The sequence below is a fragment of the Oreochromis niloticus genome, linkage group LG20 (genome assembly GCF_001858045.2).
Source record: "Oreochromis niloticus isolate F11D_XX linkage group LG20, O_niloticus_UMD_NMBU, whole genome shotgun sequence".
Lineage (NCBI taxonomy): Eukaryota > Metazoa > Chordata > Actinopteri > Cichliformes > Cichlidae > Oreochromis > Oreochromis niloticus.
This window is the reverse complement of record NC_031984.2, coordinates 23496608-23515632: the sequence shown is the minus strand read 5'-3', so window position 1 is coordinate 23515632 and position 19025 is coordinate 23496608. Positions and strand designations below refer to the sequence as shown.

General features: G+C 39.1%; 1 protein-coding gene across 3 annotated transcripts in view; it reads right to left on the bottom strand.

The window, feature by feature from the left end:
- LOC100696443 (kazrin) overlaps positions 1–19025 on the bottom strand; it is a 174673-nt gene that overhangs the window by 11173 nt on the left and 144475 nt on the right. For all 3 annotated transcript variants that reach the window (XM_025901300.1, XM_013271124.3, XM_025901301.1), the window contains exon 6: positions 7962–8153. In XM_025901300.1, the coding sequence (XP_025757085.1) occupies positions 7962–8153 (192 nt within the window). The remainder of the gene's footprint in view (positions 1–7961; positions 8154–19025) is intronic.

The following is a 19025-nucleotide window of genomic DNA, read 5'->3' as shown; positions in this document are numbered from 1 at the left end:
TACAAGCTATTTAAGCACCAGGGCAGAGAAATCTGTCGTCGGTGGATTCAAAATGAAAGCAGTCTAATGTTACTGTGGAAAAAGATTTCAGCATGCAGCAAACATTTCAACACCGACTAACTGTTGATGCGGGTTCTTTGCTGATGTTTGGGGTGAAAAAAAAAAAAGTTCCAAATTGGACGTTCAACTGGTTTGAGGTTCTTCTTGGAGGCTGTCTCTTTGCTAGACTTTCTACCAAGAGAAGCTTTGTATTCAAACTTAAACTTGTGACCTCAGGGGTTTTTGAGCACATTTCCTTTCATGCTGAGTTAATTGACTTCCCACTCAAGCAACAGTATTCCTGGGTTTATGATGCTGTCGTCACAGACAGAGAGACACAGGCTCTAACAGTTTAACTGTTCCCCATGAAACAAACAAGAAAGAATTTAGATATATGACATAGGATTGACAGATTGCTAAGATACATCGAAATAACACAATGGACCTCTATGAGTACTCCTGTACTTATAGAGCTCTTTTCTACTATAACTGAACACTCAGTGCACTTTTTACTACAACCTTTATTCACCCAATCACATAGATTTTGTGGCTGACATCATTTATGTGGGCATTTATGCTAGTACTGGTGCATTACATGCTGGGATTCCTTCATATCCATTCCAACAGTTTCAGCAACCTCCCCCTGGGAATTTGCTGACATTTTTGAGTACATATATCAACATTACTGAGACAATAACTGCTGATAAATTCAAAAACTGCAGCAAAAAAACAGCTAGAAATGCACAGGAGGAATCGATAATCGATGACTGTGTCAAGGCGATGTGCAGTTACACCAGTGCACACCGAGTTATGCCATAGGTTACATCACACGTTTTCAGTGTGGCTTGCGATTACAACATAGCTATGGTGTAGATTTCCCACTTAAGCATAAATCCTCACTAAAGGGGCACACCCAGGACCTTTAAGTGCAAGCTAAACAAAACTATCTGGATAAGTTGTAAAGGTGTAGGTGCGTTTGAGGAAATATGTCACAAAAGCTCTGACTGTCCCACTAGCTCTTAGTTAAGAAAAACCTTTTTTGCTTAAAGGTCATCGGGTCAAGAAACCTGAAGAGATTCAGTGGTGCCGAGAGTGTGTGTGCTCTTCTATGTGTGCACTGGTGGTTTAACACCTAACGAGGAAAGAGGCCTTGTAGTCAAGGACAGAGCTAAGCTAAGTACAGTGTAGCGTGAAATGACACTAAACAGAGCAGGCAGACTGTGCTTTGATGATACATAGCTGTCTACTGCTTTCATATGAGCTCTGGCTTGACTTGAAGTCCCTCAGTGATAGTAATAGCCAAAGTGAAAATAGCTAATTAAAAACAGCAGTGAGGGCCAACTCCACTTTGAAACTTCATTAAACAAAACTTTGATGAGAAATGAGAGTTGCATAAACGTATAAACACCTTTTGAGAACTTCCTGGTTGCATTCGCCAAGCTGGGGCTTAGTTTCTCTTTGCAACACCGCTTTATGATTGGTAAAAATGAATCAGGTCATTGTCATTTGTGTAGGGGGCATGAAATGCAGCTCTTGGGTTGGATTGAGTGCCCACGGACATCATAACAAAACCTGCAATTGTAAAAGGTTGGCAATTACCCTCGATTACAATTATAGCATTCACACACCAAAGCCCGGTTCACAGTGGAAGCGAACTCAGGCCTTAACATTTAAACGATGTGGACATCACACCAAACAAAGGCAGAGAGGGAGATAAAGGAAGAGACGGCGGAGAGGAAAATGAAGAATAACTGGAGTGCAAACGCACTGAAAAGTAGCGTTCACCTCTTCTTTATTTTGTATTCATAGGCACAAGAAAATCTGCATGCAATTTAGCCGCAAACCATCTGAACCGAGGTAGGAGTTGCAACATAGCTTCAGTGATCCATTCCCAAAGTAAACAGGTATTATCTCAAGTGGCAAAGAGCAAAGGAAGGAACGATGCATCTCTTTCACGCTACTTCATCACTTCAGCCGCTTGCTTCTTCATCCAAAACAAAACCACACTAAAACAAAGAAGAACTAAAAAAAAAAAAAGGGAAAAAAAGACAAAGCTTCACAATAATTGTTGGTAGCACTTCAATAAAAAAACCCCAGGGCTCTCATTCTTCTGGGAAAAGCACTCTGCAGGAGCATCTGGTGGGATCCTCACAATATGCCAGCCTTGTGAAAACTGGGAGAAATCAAATAGAGTCAACATCTCGGCTCCAATCAATTGGCAGCATACGGAAATTGCTGTAGTTAATGAGGTATTCTTAAGAACATTTGGCCTATCTTCTTTTTTTTATGATCAGACGCTCTAAAACAACTATTTCCAAGTCCAACATCTCAAGTCTCTCTTTTTTTTTAGCTGTGTTACAAACCCTTTGAATAAAAGTAAAATGGAAAGAGTGAAACTTCAAGAACTTTTAATTTTTTTCATATATATAAACATTTTTATTTCCTTGTACCTAGCATAGAAAAGACTTGCAAATAATTGCTGATGTGATCATTGGAAAAAGCCAATACCTGACAGGAGACAACATTTTAAAAGTGGGCCCCTTTGCCCACGATTAACACTTGAGTTACACCTAAGTGTTTTAAATCTACTAAATTCCAAGCCGTAAAGAAAGGCATCAAAGTCAAGCACATGGTGATACTAATGGACTCAGTATCTTCAAACAAAGCGCTTGTTTGGTTGCTTAAAAGTCTGATTTAAAAGAAACAGAGAAAAAAAAAAACTGATTGCGTGCCTCTATTTGGACAATTCATTGAATTTAAGATCTTTAGCTCTGGGTGGGTCCTCATGCCAACAATGAGTCTGACCATTCAGAGCTGCTGCTGTTTAAAAACTTGTGCCTTCATGCACTGCATAATAAGACCCAGAGCCTTTTTGCAGTAGTTTTTCAGGCAGAGATGAGATGAACTCTATAAACATAATGAAAACTGAAACTACTTGTACATTAGTAATCCTCCATGTATAGTATTCTGCAGCCTGAAACAGCCTGTTTCATTTTAAGCGCTGTTTTCAATAAATTGCATGCTCAAAAGAATGTTTTGTCTCACTTCCATTTCTTCTTGTTGCATGTTGGAGCTTTACTTGTTAAGATCCAACCATGCAAAATATGATTTTTCCCATTTTTCCAAGGGGTCATAAACTTTTGATCGGGACTGTAGTATGCAAGGAAAAAGCAGAGTTTGTACAATTATAATGAGCTTGAAAGTTGATATTTTGTATGACTATCTTCATTCTTAAGCACAGTCTGAACCCTCTTAGCCAAACCTTCTTGTAATTTTTTTTTAAGTAGTCTTCAGGAATCGTTCTCCAGGTTTCTTGAAGGACATTCAAAGCTCTTCTTTGGAGGTTTTTGCCTTTTTCTCCAGAGTCCAGACCTCAATAATGTTGAGGTCTGGACTCTGGGGAGGCCAATCCATGACTGATAGTGTCAGTCTACAGTGTCAGTCTTTTCCTTCATCAGGATGTCTTCTTGACATGCCTCCTTTCGGGTCCTGTGTAAGACCTTTGCTGGATGTTTTCATATTTCCTAAGGACATGATTTCAGATGTTCTTCTGCTGTAGATATAGTTTTTTAAAATCCTGCCACTGCAGTCTAAAGAAAAAACTTTGAAAGACCTTCAAAGCATAAATTTTTCTGATAATTTTGTTTTTTTACTTTTAGAAATATTTTGTCTATTTTCTTATTACTAATTTTCTGTTCATGCTTTCTCGTAACGGTATCAGCCTATTAAGATATAAATACACACGAAAACATCGTCATCAGTGTGATCCAGTACCATGTGCCAACACTGGCAGCAGGAAACTTGAATGCATTGCAAAGCAGAAGTTGGAAAAGGAACAAAAACAACAAAAGAGGGATGAAAGATGTGTTTCTACTTTCTACTTAGAAACAACTGTAAATATTGCTGAGGCCAAAGCCAACATTCACTAGCTGCTACCCACCCCAAGCAAACAGCACAAAAAGAAAAAGCTAGGAAATGCAGTTGCTGGCCTTTCACAGCTGTCTTAAAAAATGATACGTTTGGAGTGTGCAGCAGTCTCAGTGCATGAAGATTGAGAGTGACAACTGCAGACTTACAAAAGAGCTGAAACTAACTTGTGCTGTAAAGACCAGGCCAGTGGGAAAATAACAATAACATGTAAACAGTTTTGCTTCTTTTACATGTGAATGCAAATCTCATTCAATTTTCAAGTCAATGTTATTTAGATTGTGCCAAATCACAACAACAGTTGACTTAAGGAGCTTTATATTGTAAAAAGCAAAGACCCTACAATAATAGAGAGAAAACCCCAACAGTCACACTACCCCATATGAGCAAGCTATTGGCGACAGTGGGAAGGAAAAACTCCTGTGGCATAACCAGGCTCTGGGAGGGACAGCCAGTTGGGGGTGAGGGGAGGAAGATGGGACAAAAGCCACGCTGTGGAAGAGCCACAGATAAATAATAACTTGCATTTAAATGCATAATAACTGAAAACAGGTGACAAAAGAAGTAACACTCATGATGCAAAGGGCCCAGCAGCCTAGGCCTATTGCAGCGTAACTATGGGGGGGATTCAGGGTCACCTGATTTATCCCTACCTATAATCTTTATCAAAAAGGAAAGGTTTAACCTTAACCTTGACAGTAGAAATCCAAACCCAATCCAAGTAGAAAGAGTGGCTCAGGGTCATCTAACTGGCCAAGAGCTCTGACTGAATATCAGCTTGTCCTTCTGTTCCTCATAGGAAATGCCTTCCAGAGGGGGAGGGAAAGCACAAAAAGAAAAATAGCAACAGGAATGACTTCATACTCAAGTTCACAGTCACTTCAATTTGCCTTGTGAACCTACCCCAGCAGAACGAAACCTGAATATGACAACACCCAATTTCCTCTTGTCCTCCCACATACCCCAGCTTAATTGTAGACTAGATCCACCCCGCTTAACGTTTTTGGCCCTCGTAAGCCAACCAAAGTCCGCTTTTATAAAGCTTTCATTAGCTGCCGATTACCGTCAGTGCCTGCTGGGGCTGGTAGGCTTTGGCCTTCATTAACAGGCCTGAGTCATACAAATGACTGTATGAGCCTGTGTGCACTATGTTCAGACAGCCAACATCCCGCTGAAGAAGAGATAAGTATTTATTTGATGTGTGCTCCATTCTACTCTGCCCGAGTCCATTTTGTTTTCGTTCAATTCTTCCAAAAAGCGTAGGCTGCAAGTGTCAAGTGAAATGTCGCAGCAACAAAATCCCCTGACAGCATGTCATGCTTTTGTCTGATACCAAATGGTAGTTTTTGTGTTCTGCCTCATTCCATGGGCGATAATTCTTTGAAAAAAATGATTCACTGCCACACTGATGACATCTCTGCTTGATGCCCTGCAATCCACTCTACACTGCCTGGCAGTGTTCATTTCTTTACTAACTGCAGACTCTCTGAGAAAGCAGCATGTAAGCAAAGACACGTAGCAAATTAAAGGAAAATAAATTAAAAAAAAGGCGTCTGCCCGCACTGCAAATCAGTAGCAAGTTGTCAGTGAGCACCTTCATTATGTGATGAAGCACATCCTTCCTAATGACAACATTTTTTTCCAGGATGTAACGCCCTCGTTCACAGGACATAATGGCTCAATGAATGGTTTGATACAAAGATCATCTTTTGACCAACATGTTCAACAGCGCTCTATAGGACCATCAAAGCACCACATTACACAATGTCTTAGAAGGCTGGTGGGTCCATCCCTCCAGCAGTGTCGTAAAGGCTTGGACAATCAATCCCAAGGCACCAGTACGCTGTTTTGATGGCACACGTTGGCCCAATGCTTTACAACTTTATTTTGTTACTCTTGTGTATATTCCCAATTCATTCCTAGATAAAAAGTTAAAAAGGCCTATTTTATTTAATGGCCTGCCCTCATGTTTTAGTTAGATATATGACCGAGCCAAAACGAGACTTCAGGGAGATGAAAGATCTATGTGAAGCTAGCTATTACAGACACTTTAGCAACGTTATTTATTTTAAAATCACCTTCTTGAATCTTCTACATTATGTTGAGCTGTATTTGTGTCATGCTGCACAGTAGGAGAAGAGCAGCTCGATTTGCCAAAAGCGTGGAGAGCTTTTTCTTTTTCCTTTTTAAATAGTCCAAGCATCTGCGTCTCCTCTCACCCCAAGATATCACTCCATCTCTCTAGCATAACACATGCTAATGGACCATAATGCAACTAATGGGCTGCATCAACCACACTGATACAGACACTTATGTTAACATTATGATGAATAGAAAAGAAAAGCCCTATGGAGCAAAAGGCTGCACAGGTTTTCTCTCAGCAGGAGCGGGAGCAGCAAACAAGAGATTTAAAGCAACAGGATACTAAATTGAATGCTTTGACCAAGAAAGAGGGAAATGTGCCACTTTTTTTTAAATTGTGTGTCACATTTTCCCCCAACAGGACAAATTTACCTGAACCTACGCTTGTTCTGCACATTTTTTTTTTCAGGAGTAGCGGTGAGGAAAGGACCCAAGTGTAGAATATCAACGACAAAAAAAAAATTCCAAAAGGATGAACAGAGTCCAGAGAGACACACACAGACACAAAATCCACAAAAAGCAGAAGGTTAATCACAGGACCACAAACGGGAAGCCCGACCAACTGGCAAACAGAGACGCGACGCACAGGACTATATGTACACAGAGCACTAATTAGGGAACAGGACACAGACGAGGGTGAAACAGAGGAGGAAGCAATTAGCAGGTGAAAACACTCAGGGAATCAGGGAAAGAAACACACAGGAAGTAAGAAGTACGACACAAACACTAAGAAAAGTAATTAGTAAAACAAACTGCGAGGTGAAGACACAAACACAGAGGAATCAAAGACAGGGGAGCACTGGAAAAAGTAAAATATTCAAATTACAACAGGAACCAAAATATTACAGAAACTCAGTGGTGCTTATTGAGTAATACACACATGGGAACATTCTTATCCTGCACAAAAAACAAGTGCATATGCAAAGCTACCATTCAGTTTATGAAATATGCACACCAGCACATTTTCTTCTTTCCACTCTGCGCATGTTAGTAAATCAGAATCATTTCGAACCAAGAGGCTTGTGCAATCTCCTTACAATCAGCCATCTGCATTACTGTCCAGCTCACATTCTTCTATACAAGGAAACATTTTTATAGTTTATATCCACGTGAAGCCGAGCAAGTGGTGATGAGAGATGTTGTAAGAGAGAAGCCTGCACTGCTAAGAAAGCAGGAGAAAGTTGGACTTCAGAAACAGATCATGAGGAAGCCAAAACAGGCACAGTTTTTTAAAGAGTTTCCATAGGAATGATGAAAAAAGTGACAATGCGCTCAGGCTGACATAACAGAGGTTCTGAATATTGTTTCCCCTGTGCTTATAATAAGTGAAACAAGTGAAAAACAAGTTTGCTCATTGAAGTTGACATGAAAAAAAGACTACATGAAAACGAAGAAGACGGGTTGAGGACAAGGATCAGTCAGCCTGAGATGAAAAATTCTTCTAGAGCATCAGTGGAATAGTGCCATGAAATCAGACTGTAAGTGATGATGTCCATGTTCCAATTTTTAATGAAAAACAAGATCAATTTAAAGGTTAAGACCTACACCTTTCCATTTAGTATTTGTTTTCTTTCACCCTTTTTTTGTTCATAGAAATATAATTTAATTGTTCTTTTAGGAAAAAGCATGTCACTGGATGAAACGGTCAGGAGGTGCTTGTCTTCACGCAGTGAGCAAACTCCTGAGCTAAATGTTACCTACCTGTATTATTAAAACTGGTTGCTACTACCGATCAGAAAATGTTGTAAAGAAATCAAATTAATAACAAGAATTTTCCACATTTCTTCTTAAATAAAAAAAAATTCTGTGTTTAAAACAGCACACACAGTTTCTTGCTTCCTGACAGTCCTTACCTTGCAGAGCCTCCTTGGCTCGATCCAGCTCCTGTTCCTTTTGCGCCAGCTGCACGCGGAGTTCAGTGGCAGAGAGCACGTCAGCCGAGCAACCTCCCTGGGTCTCCTCCAGGTCCTTACTCAACATGTCCTTCATCTGCCGCAGCAGGTGCACCTCTTCCTGGAGCTGGGCCACCTCTTCACGCAGCAGAACTGCAATTTGCAGAAAAGGAAGAGAGCTTTAGCAGGCCCGCACCACAACGTTGCCCAAATTAGTGCGATTGTGAATCGCTGCACAGCTTTAACAGTGAATCTGCATTTAAGCCAAAATAAAAGTGTTACTTCAGCACAGAGAGAAGGGTCACATGCTTGCTGGAATTGGGTCTCATACTGGTGCATCGGCTTTGAACAGCTACATGACTGCAGAAATTGTTATGTGTGAAATGCTAACCTGATTTAACATCACCACGGGAGGCTGCGGTTTCATTTGTTATTGAGATAACTGCAGAGCCAAATTACTGACAGTAATAAGCATCACAGAGATAGGTGCGGTCCATCAGATGAGTAGAGACAAGGCACTGATTGTGTAATGAAATTTGTCTTTGAAGTCGTCTGTTGAACCTCCTCTGTGTTGACAGGATTGACGAGTAAAGGCGAGAGGAGTACTCATTTAATATTCATTGAATGGTGCTTTAAAGTACTCTTCCCTGTCGTTGTGACGAAGACGAAAAACGCCAAAATGAAAAACAACAGCACAGACGATTGTTTTTTGTTTTTTTTGTTGTTTTTTTCCTCACAATTTGACTCGGGGTAAAAATTTTTAAAGTGCTTTCAAAGCACCAGCAGCAGTGAGAGGATTTCGCTCCCTTTTAAAACAAGCCACAACAGACAAATGTCACACTTCAATTTTTCACATTAAAACTAAAAACTAAAATCCAAAATTGTGACTTTTGGCACACTGAATGCGGGTGTCTAGGTGGAGCATATGGAGCGTCATTTATAGTCGGATGAGTAGAGTCATTCTGCTTAATTTCATGCATCCTCGGGGCAAAGGGGGAGGGCGGGGGTGAGGGGAACTGCTTTACCCCATCTCGTGCAGTTCCAGTACCAAGTGCCATGCATAAATCACACTTCATACTCCGAGACTCCAGCTCCAACTCACACTGAAAGAATAAAATCTGAGATGAATGGGACAACTAAGGATGACAAATATCCTCTGTACTTCCTGGTCATAGTTGCACATTTGAACCAAGAATTTCAAAGATGTAATAAATGATTCTTTTCTAAATTTAAACAGCAATACGAAAAAAAGAAGATCTTGCGGAAAAAAGAACTGCATTCAGCCAAGGTTAGGATTTCTGGTCATGTAAAATTCGAACGAAGATGACTGCAAGTCCCTTAATCAGAACCTAATCAGAAGTTTCCATGTGGAAGCGAGGCAACTGTCTGTTATCTAAAGAACGTGCTTCTATAATCTTGTTACAGACAATAGCTCTAAGTCACTAGATGCACAGTAACAGCACTCTGCACAATGTGCTTTTAAACTGTCTTATTTAAGGCATTTAGGTCTTTTTGTCATAGCATTTTATATTGTTTTAAAGCATTTTAACTTGTTATGGTATTTTTATCTCTTAAGTAAACAGTTTTATACTTTCTATAATTAAATTAATTGAGTATGTGTGCGATGCAACTTTCTTTCATTCAACTTCAAACCCTGTTTGGTGCGGATCAATTAAATTAGGTGGTATATTATATATACTATACGTTTGGAATTACAGACGTGATTGCTTGAGAGACAACAAATTTCGCTGCATGTGTCACATCCAAGGACAGTAACATTATTACAAACACAATACAATGCCTCCAAATGAAACCATTCTGCGTTTAAATGCTGCCATAGTGATTCCTGGCATATATGATATTATAAAACATCGGAAACATCAGGCGTTCACATCAATTATTCATTTTAATTTACTTTTTTGTGAATAATGCACTTTCTGTAAAAAATGTTTTGTAAATTATTCATAGCTTGATCTTTTAGAGCGTATTCACATTTTGTGTCTGTGGCTTTTGCAGAGTACTATGATTGGCACATATATCTTTGAGTCACGACACCAACAGATTTTTCTATCAGCCTTCATTCCTCGTACTACAGGCCTGGTGTTAAACTGCATCATCCCCTTCTGCACCCATACCTATGACTGATTTCTTACATAAGGACACTAGAGACCTTCAAGACTACAATCAACTTTGACAACAAACCATAAGCGAGGATATGTGAGCCTTGCTCTGATACATTTTTGCACAGCATGGATCACTTTAGGTCCCATCTTGCCTCCCCTGAAACTACAATTAGTCCCACTGCTTTGCCCGTATGACATGTACCTGCTTCCCAGGCCTTTTGACTCCATTAATTTGATCACTGGCAAAATGTAAAGTGGCTGAGGATAAGTGCCGCCCGCTAAATAACGAAAATGAAATGTAAAAGGGGTTATTAGGAGAAGGGTCGAGAGAGAAACGTTGGCGAGTGGAGTGTCATTACACAGAGGTATACTTAATGGACCTGATAATAGAACCACATTTTACGGAGCAACTCAAGCAGCAACACCCTTATTGGCAATCCGAGAACTGTCCCGTTCTGGAAACAGCCGAGCGCAAGACACAGTTCACGAGTTTTTAAAAATCCTATAATAGCCACAGACTCAGTTTAATTTCTTATTCATTAAGTTTGCACGTATTGATTGTGCAAAGGCAGCAACACAAGGAGTTCTAAATAATGGGCAAGTATACTGAAATTGTGTGTTCAGTCTCCAATAACCAACCCATAAATACAGACCAACATTCTAATGATCAATCATAGTTATACATTATAGATGGCATCTAAGGCTTAATATAGTTTATATGTATTTTTTTGACAATTATGCATTTTTTAAAATCTTTTCTCTCTCTATACCACGTCAGTGGACAATAAATCAGACAATCAGCTTTATAAGAAAAATGTTTAACTGATTGTGAGGCTGCTCACTCCAACAACAGCAACAAAACAAAAAGAGCCAAAACTTCTTTTTTCATTGCTGTTTATGAAGTAGAACATTGGGAAACTGTAAATAAATATAATTCTATAAATGGGAAATTTATGTATACTACTTGTGTTTTAAACAGATGTTATGGAACAACATTGTAATATAGGCATAAACAAGATGTTTAATATGAGATATACCCTCCTCTGGACATGATGCAAGCAGTCTCCCATCTGTGTATGGACTGAACAAGTATCTAGATCTGCTGTTGCTCAATTGCTCAACAACAGATTTGGGTGCAGCCTGCAGCTGCAGTGCAGTGGTCATTGATGGTGGCATCTGATGAACACGTCAAACCAGGATTTCCCCGGCACGTTCAATTGGAGACATACTGGGACTAAATCCTAGCCAAGGAAGTCTGGATATACTCCTAGTTTAGAAATGTCTGTGTTACTCTGGCAGCAAGAAGGGTCCATGTTGGAGCACCTCATGACCATTCAACTCAGAGATAGCGCTCTTATGGACATAGAAGGCTGAGGCAACAGTTCATATAGGCATGCCCAGCCTGGATCAACTTGGTGGCATTGATGAGAAGTTGTGCATACACTGTTTTTTGTGTTCAGTAAACAAATCACTAATCCCGTCATTCACTAAAATGATCTTGAGTATGTTTGGGTTTTCACCTATACATATACCTATATACATATACATTTTGCTTGCCTTACTGAAATCCATGAATCGAATTATTTTCTGTGCATCCATGACAAACAACAAACTACAAGCACGTGCAATCCTGCAGTACTTTGAGTTTACAGCTACATGTGTTATGTCAGTTAAAATATAATTTGTTATACATACTATATTTAGCAAGAAGTAGGTAGTGTTGGAGTGTTGAGTGGTTTACACAGGTATAAATGAGGAAGACTTTGAGTCCACATTCTACCGCTAATTTGAACCAAACATTTGGTGAGTTAATAAATCATCATGACATAAAAAAATACAACAATGTTTACCACCAAAAGGGCACTTAACATAAAGAGCGTAACAGATAAGTTATTGTCTAACCCTGCGCTCTGGAGACAAGCTCAGTGTGGAGTGGAGCACTCCAGATATGACAGGGTTTGAGTGTGGGGGCAGGATGCGGTGGGGTGAAGACTATCACCTATTTTTCAGTGTCCACATAGCCTCTAGGTTAGCAAGAGGCTTCATGGTAGCGCTGCATTACAATGACAGAGTGGGAGCTTCCTGATAAGTCGTATCTTTTCTGCTCACCACTTCAGGACCCCATACAGCTCTAGGTCCTGCCTGGAAGAGGCGCCAACTTCTATCTCAGGGAAAATGTGGTGCCCACAATTTACAGTGTTTATGTATGTGTACATTTAAATAATTGGGGTATTTTAATTAATACTTTTAAAAAAACTTTTTAATGAAACTTTAGTAACTTTTTTTTATATTGTGGAAATACATTTGAAAATACGGCATACTTATACAAAGGAATTTCTTGAAGTGATTTCAGTGGACAAATGAAGTGCCACAACAAATCATCCCAATTACATCATCCCATTCAGCAGCATTCACAGTCACATGAAGATATCTCGCACAAAGCTGCACTGCCGCACAACTGTCAACAAAAACCTTCTGGCCTTGATTACTTCTCTTCTCAAGCAGGAACAAAGACATACAAACTAAAAGCAATGATTCTGTCAGTATGTAGGAGTGTAAGCACAAAAACAGTTTGACAACACGGAGTTGTTTATTTGAGTTTGGATTGGCGTGACTCTGTTCCCATCACTGTGACGAAGGACAGCCTCCTGAGATCGACTAAATTGGCTGTTGAGTATCTAATCAGAACGCTGCCCTGCTGGCAGTTGATGTGCAACAGGAGTGGAAAGGGAACGCTGATGAAGAACTGTAATCAGAGTTTGCTGTGTGGGTTTTTTTTTTTGTTATGTATATTACCAGTGAAAATTTTTAGAACACCCCAATTCTTCCAGCTCTTATTGAATTTCAGTTCAAGTCCAATGAATAGCTTGAAATGGTACAAAGGTAAGTGGGGGATTGCCAGAGGTTTAAAAAAAAAAGGTAAGGTTACACAAATCTTAAAAAAAATTTTTACATTTCAGAATTATACACAGAGGCAGTTTTCAGGGAACAAGAAATGCATGAACAACTTAAGCTGTTCTGCAGCAGCGGAGGTTGATCAAGTCTTGAAAGGTGGTGCTACCAATTTCTGGTAGGTGTCCCAACTTTTCTTTAGTACTTACAATCTCTTCTGTCTCCATAAAAGTATAGTTGAAACACACTGTGGTACCAAGCTTTATTTAAACAGTAATGTACTGCAGATAGTTGTGTGCTGCTCTAAATATAGCGAGGAAAAAGGTAAGTAGCAATGAAAGAGATACAGAACATCATAACTCTTAAAAGTTTAGGTCTTTCCTACAGACAAATCACAAAGAGTCAAAGTGTCAGTACGTATAGTCTCCTTCAACATCCAAAGGCACTAAGAAACTCTGACAGGATGAGATCCGGCAGACTCAAAGCCACAAAGAATCACAAAACAAGTTTCTGAGAGACAACAGTTTGTCCCTTGGCCATGAAACATGAATTGGCCAGCACAGTCTGTGGACGTAAACTCCATCGAGCTGGTTTGGGATGAACTGGACGGAAGACAGAGAGCAAAGTAACCTACAAGTGCCGCACATTCATGGGAACTTCAGCAACAGAGTGGAGAAAAACTTTCTGAAGAATATTTGGTTTCTAATTGAATTCCATAATTTCTTTTAAACTTTGGTTATTTCTTCTATGCTTGCATTTCATAGTACAATGAGACATTGAATATCTTGATTTTCAATTAAAAAACAGGAAGAATTTGGGTGCTCTTAAACTTTTGACCGATACTCTACCTCAGATCATGTGGCTTATCGTGTGTGCAGGCAACCAATAAACGGGCGTTAGTTTACATCAGTATTTATGTCGTGTTTGTCACATAGTAACTTTCTCCAACTTGATTGCTTATCTGTGTTTGCAGTTTTTATAATGGCATTGTGTGATGGTTAAAGTCCAGTTTATTACTTGGAAATGTTGATATTTCTTTCCTTGTGCAGTTGAGGCAATGTTGTTGCTATGTATAGATAGAGATGTAGAACTACATATTGGAGCTAGTGTGGCCTTGTTGCTTTTGGGTTACTTTTACCTTAAATACTGATTTACAAGCTATGATTTAGTTATTATTTCATTTCACATTTCAATATTCTTACCCGTGATGTGTAATATATTTAAGTATTACACCGACAGAAATATAACTAGATATATGTTACACTGTTAATGTATTTATTGTGTTTATTATGTTATTTATTTCTTATTAAAGTACTGCACACATGCAGACAAGACTAGAGGTGTAATTTACACATTTTCAATGAAGGATCATCTGCACGGCCGCCTGGTGACCACAGAATTACACACTCCTTAAATCCATTCCAATCATAACCTCAGAACTAGATGGGATGAGATGATATATATATCAGTGTCGGCCGTTACCTCTAAGACTGGGATTTTACTCTCTTGCTAATTTGCACAGATACAGCTAGGGGTCGTAGTTGTTGTTATTATACTACTATTATACTACAACAATTTGGAGAGTACTAGAGTGGCAGTGCAGAGCCCACATACCCCCTCTAATGACATAATCTACATCTCTTTGACCCTTAAAGACCTTCTCATATTTGCAGATGCAAAAAGTTAAAAATACAATCAAATATTTTTCTCTTTATTTTCTCTTTTTTCCAATTACAGTTAACATCTAAGTCTAACATACCAGATGTATGACACATTTTATTTTTTCCTTTTACATTATTTCCATCTGTTTTCTGTCGCTTGACTTTGTGACCTCACATCTGGGTGACTGATTACTTCTTTATGAATAAAACTGTACTGGGCGAGCTAAATGCTGAGTCGCATAGGGCATAGAAGACAAGTGGTGATAACGAGATTACGTAAACCAGTTTTGATTGCACCAACACTGAACAAGGGGAATTTGCGGCTTCTTAGATCATAAATTATATGGCACCCTCAGTTCAGACACATAGAGAAAGAAACTAATTTTGAAACATAATACATAATTACTCACTTCACCAAACAGCCACCATTACTACTTAAGTGCTGTTTAACCAGCATTATAAAGATGGTTGCTTCTTCCAAACTACACGTTAGCATGGTTGTTACTTCACTGCCATTTCAATTTAGAGCTAAACACACACACAAACATACAAAAGCATGCATGCACACACACAGGCAAACACCAGTGACCACTTACAGGTTGTAACAAGATATGAACATTTATCTACTCCTTGAGAGGAATTTGCAAACCTGACCAACAGTTATTTACTTAACATTATCATTCAGCTTGACTGATTGATTGAAGTTTCTGGCAAGCTGATAACTGTACTGCAACATTTACTCCTCTGTTTCCCTCTTTCTTTCTTTTTTTTTTTTTCTTTGTTTCAACCAGAATATCCCGGAGGACACATCTGCTTCTATGGCTGTACTCCACCATGTTTAGCGTCTGGTGTTTTAGAGCTTTTTGCTGAAAACGGTTTCCTTCAGTGGCTGAAGGTGTTTTCTTTCTCTTCCCCTTTAAAGCTGCCAAGAATGCTGTTCACCAACAGATCAAACTTACATTTTTTATTCAGAGTGGTCTACAAACACTAAGGGTCATGAACAGGAACCATTTATCTGGTTTGAGTTCTTAAGCGGGGCACAAACCCTGTGAGCTTTGAGGCCTCTTGGCATTTGGCAGTCAAAAGCTAGGAACATGGAATGTCTAGTTTGCACCCAATCATGGTTTGCAAACATAATCCATTTGAGACTCAAGTGACAGACGGAACAACTGAAATAGGTCATTGGTCAAACCAGCAGTAAAGCTGTGGAGAGCAAGAATATGGACAAGCGGTCTCAAAAGAAAAGCTGTTTATGGCCTTTGAAACAGACCAGAAAATCTCTGCATAGCCTTTTATAGTTCAACAGACACTCAAATGAAGCAGTCAAACTCACTGCTGTTTACACTAAGACAATGAAAATAAAAAGATCTGAAAACTATGGGCTTCATCAGTCTAATAACAGTGTAAGTAATACTGTAAATTATTAGGTTGTCATGTAATCATATGAGTCTGTTCAGCTGAACTTTAACTTCATAGTAAATAAATCCTCTGATAATAGAACTAAAGTAGCATCCCTGGGAGAGTTACCACATTTTACATCATTCTAAATCAAAATTAAAAATACAATTTTAAACATTACATTTTACAGTAGAATAACCGAGAGGAACGTGTAAGTAAATGTCAGTTATGACAGCTCCCAAATTTTCTTCTTGCCCTGTACTGGGGTTGTTTACCCTCCCTGATATTGTGAATATGTTTCAGTCTCTGGACTTCCCATTGTATTTAAAGATTACACCAATTCCACTGAAAATTCTTAAACAATTTCGGTTCTCCAAATAAGTTTGGGCCTACAGCTGAGCTGTTTACAGCTTGTGTTTGTCTAAATGCTCGTGTTTCTCACCCCATGGGGCATCTCTTTACTTTTCTGATATGATCTATACAAACATATCCCTAGGTGTAATAAAACTGAATTATACATTTAAATAACTCACTGGATTAACACACTGATGTAATCTGCTTTTGCACAGGTTTATCTGCCAGTTGTTAGTCAGCTTAAACTCACAAAAAAAAGAAAAGCTTTAACCTCCTGAGACCCTTCATCCTCATATAGGGATACAACATTTAGACTTATCTGCATTTCATACTTCATTCTGGTCAATAAAGCGTTTTTTTGCCTTCTTAAACACTGGCGACTTTATTTTAAAAATGAGTTTCTGTTAAACAATGATGCTTAGTTTTCACACTTATCAGATCCAACTAATCCTAAATAGCTGGAGACTTAAAAAAATGCATAAACATGCGCTAAAGTCTCAGAAGGATACATTGCAGGAAACTATGAAGTGCCGAGAACCGTTTAGTTTAATGGTTTTTGTAACGCAGCGTTCACTGAATTTTTTAAAGAAGACAAATGTACAAAGCTGGATTTTAAGACCAAAATCCTTTTTCACTGGCACATTCTCAATTTTCCTAGTAAAAGCATTAACTCGGGATTTTTTTTCTTCATGTTTTCCGTCTCTACCTAGAAATAGCCAAAATTGTAAACAGAAATTCTTTAAATAGTAACAGCTTGAAGTGTATCTCTGACTTAAGCCTTATGCAGCTGTGAAGCCCCATAGGGATTAGTCCGAGGCTAATGACGACTGATCTTTGTCTCTCACTCGAATGGTGAAGGAATATGTGCATTTATTGACCTCCCTCCATCTCTGCAGTCGTTGTGTTCAGACTCCCTGAACGTACTCGCCTCTAGTTATTGTGATTCATTGAAACAGTAAATAAAATCTCCATCCCCAGCCGCTGATGGAAATGACTGCTAAAGTGTGTGCATTTGCATAAAAGCAGCAATGCATCAGCTGACGTGCAGCTGGTCCCACTGAATTATGAATTTGATCAGTGTCATTTCCTATTTATGTGATTTAAGCAAAATGTCTCAAGCCGTCTTCCTAAATAATGCGGCAGCCTAGGTGTGACAGGTTTGGTATGGTGGAAAACAATCATAAAACACCAAAACTTCTCTGGGGATATAAAATCCATCATCCTTTCTTCATGAATGGTGAAAAAAAATGAAAATTGCAGTAGAACAGAGACCCTCTGAAAATTGAATTAGTCTTGAACTCTATTATTTTTCTGGGCCTACAAGAACTATTTAGCCACTGTATTAAGTAGATCTCCTTCCACAGGAACACACAGTGTTTCCCAGGGGATTACTTTTGATGATTATATGTCAATACAAGGCCATCTCCATCTTTCTCTGTCTCCTTTCTTTGTATCATCGGCTTACTCTCCTTTCCTGTGTTCTTCTTCCATGCTGCACTTCCCATTTCTCTCACTTGCGCCAAAACTGCAAGCCTCACAAAACAAAGTTGAAAAAAAGGGTCCAGCAATCTGTCAGAGAGTCCTGTGGCCACGAGGCAGCTGAGATTGGACCTGGCTGGAACAGCAATGGAGGTTGAAAATTGATAGGGAATGACAGTAAGTGTCTAGAGGGGGGTAATTTTTAGATTGGTTTTCCCTCTTTAGAGTGAATGGGAGAAAAAGACAAGGCGGGGTTCGTTTTTTTTTTTTGCCTGATACTGGAGACAAAATCAATTAATGGGACAATTGTTCCCACAGAATTCTCATTCAGCCAGCTTGCAGACTGAGGACATACAGACCCACGGTACTGCACAGAAGATGGTGTCGTTACTGTGACAGGCAGCTTTACTCCAGCACGCAAAGAACATAATGGCTCCAAGTTATTGTGTGCAGAGAACCGTGTATAAATATTGGACCAGGCACACTTACATTGGAAATTCCAGATCGAATGTTTATTTGATATTAACTATGTAACTGAGCACATTATTATTATGCCACTTTGACTTCTCCAATATAATGTCCCATTTCCCAAGTCCAGTCATAGTGCAACATAATCGTATCCTTTTAAACCTTTTGAACATACCGTACTGTATGACAGGAAAATGCTGTAAAGTGCCAGTAAGCCTAGATGAAAAGGTATATGTGTAGTTTGGAAGCACAGCATAATATATCACAGGACTAAGGGAACAACCCAAATAAGGAATGTGTTAAATAAGAAAAGGAATGAAAGAGCAGCCGGGGTCAAGAATGTGAAGGAAGGCAACAGCCCACATCCTCCTATTTGTTTTGCGCTTGGCAGCTCAGCTATAGCCTATGCTTGAATAATTGCATTCAAACAAACGCTCTCTAAAATCCATTCAGAGATGCTTTGCTGGGTTAAAAGCTTAACCCTTCCTTTGAATAGATTTAAAAACAAATACATTTACGATAATGCAATTAAGAGAGCTTTTGTCTGCAGGTTATAAAAATCATTCTTTTGTATCTAACTGATGCACACAACTATGTGCAATGTGAGCACCATTACAAGCCGAAGCGGATGCTCTGAGGGCAGCAGTGGA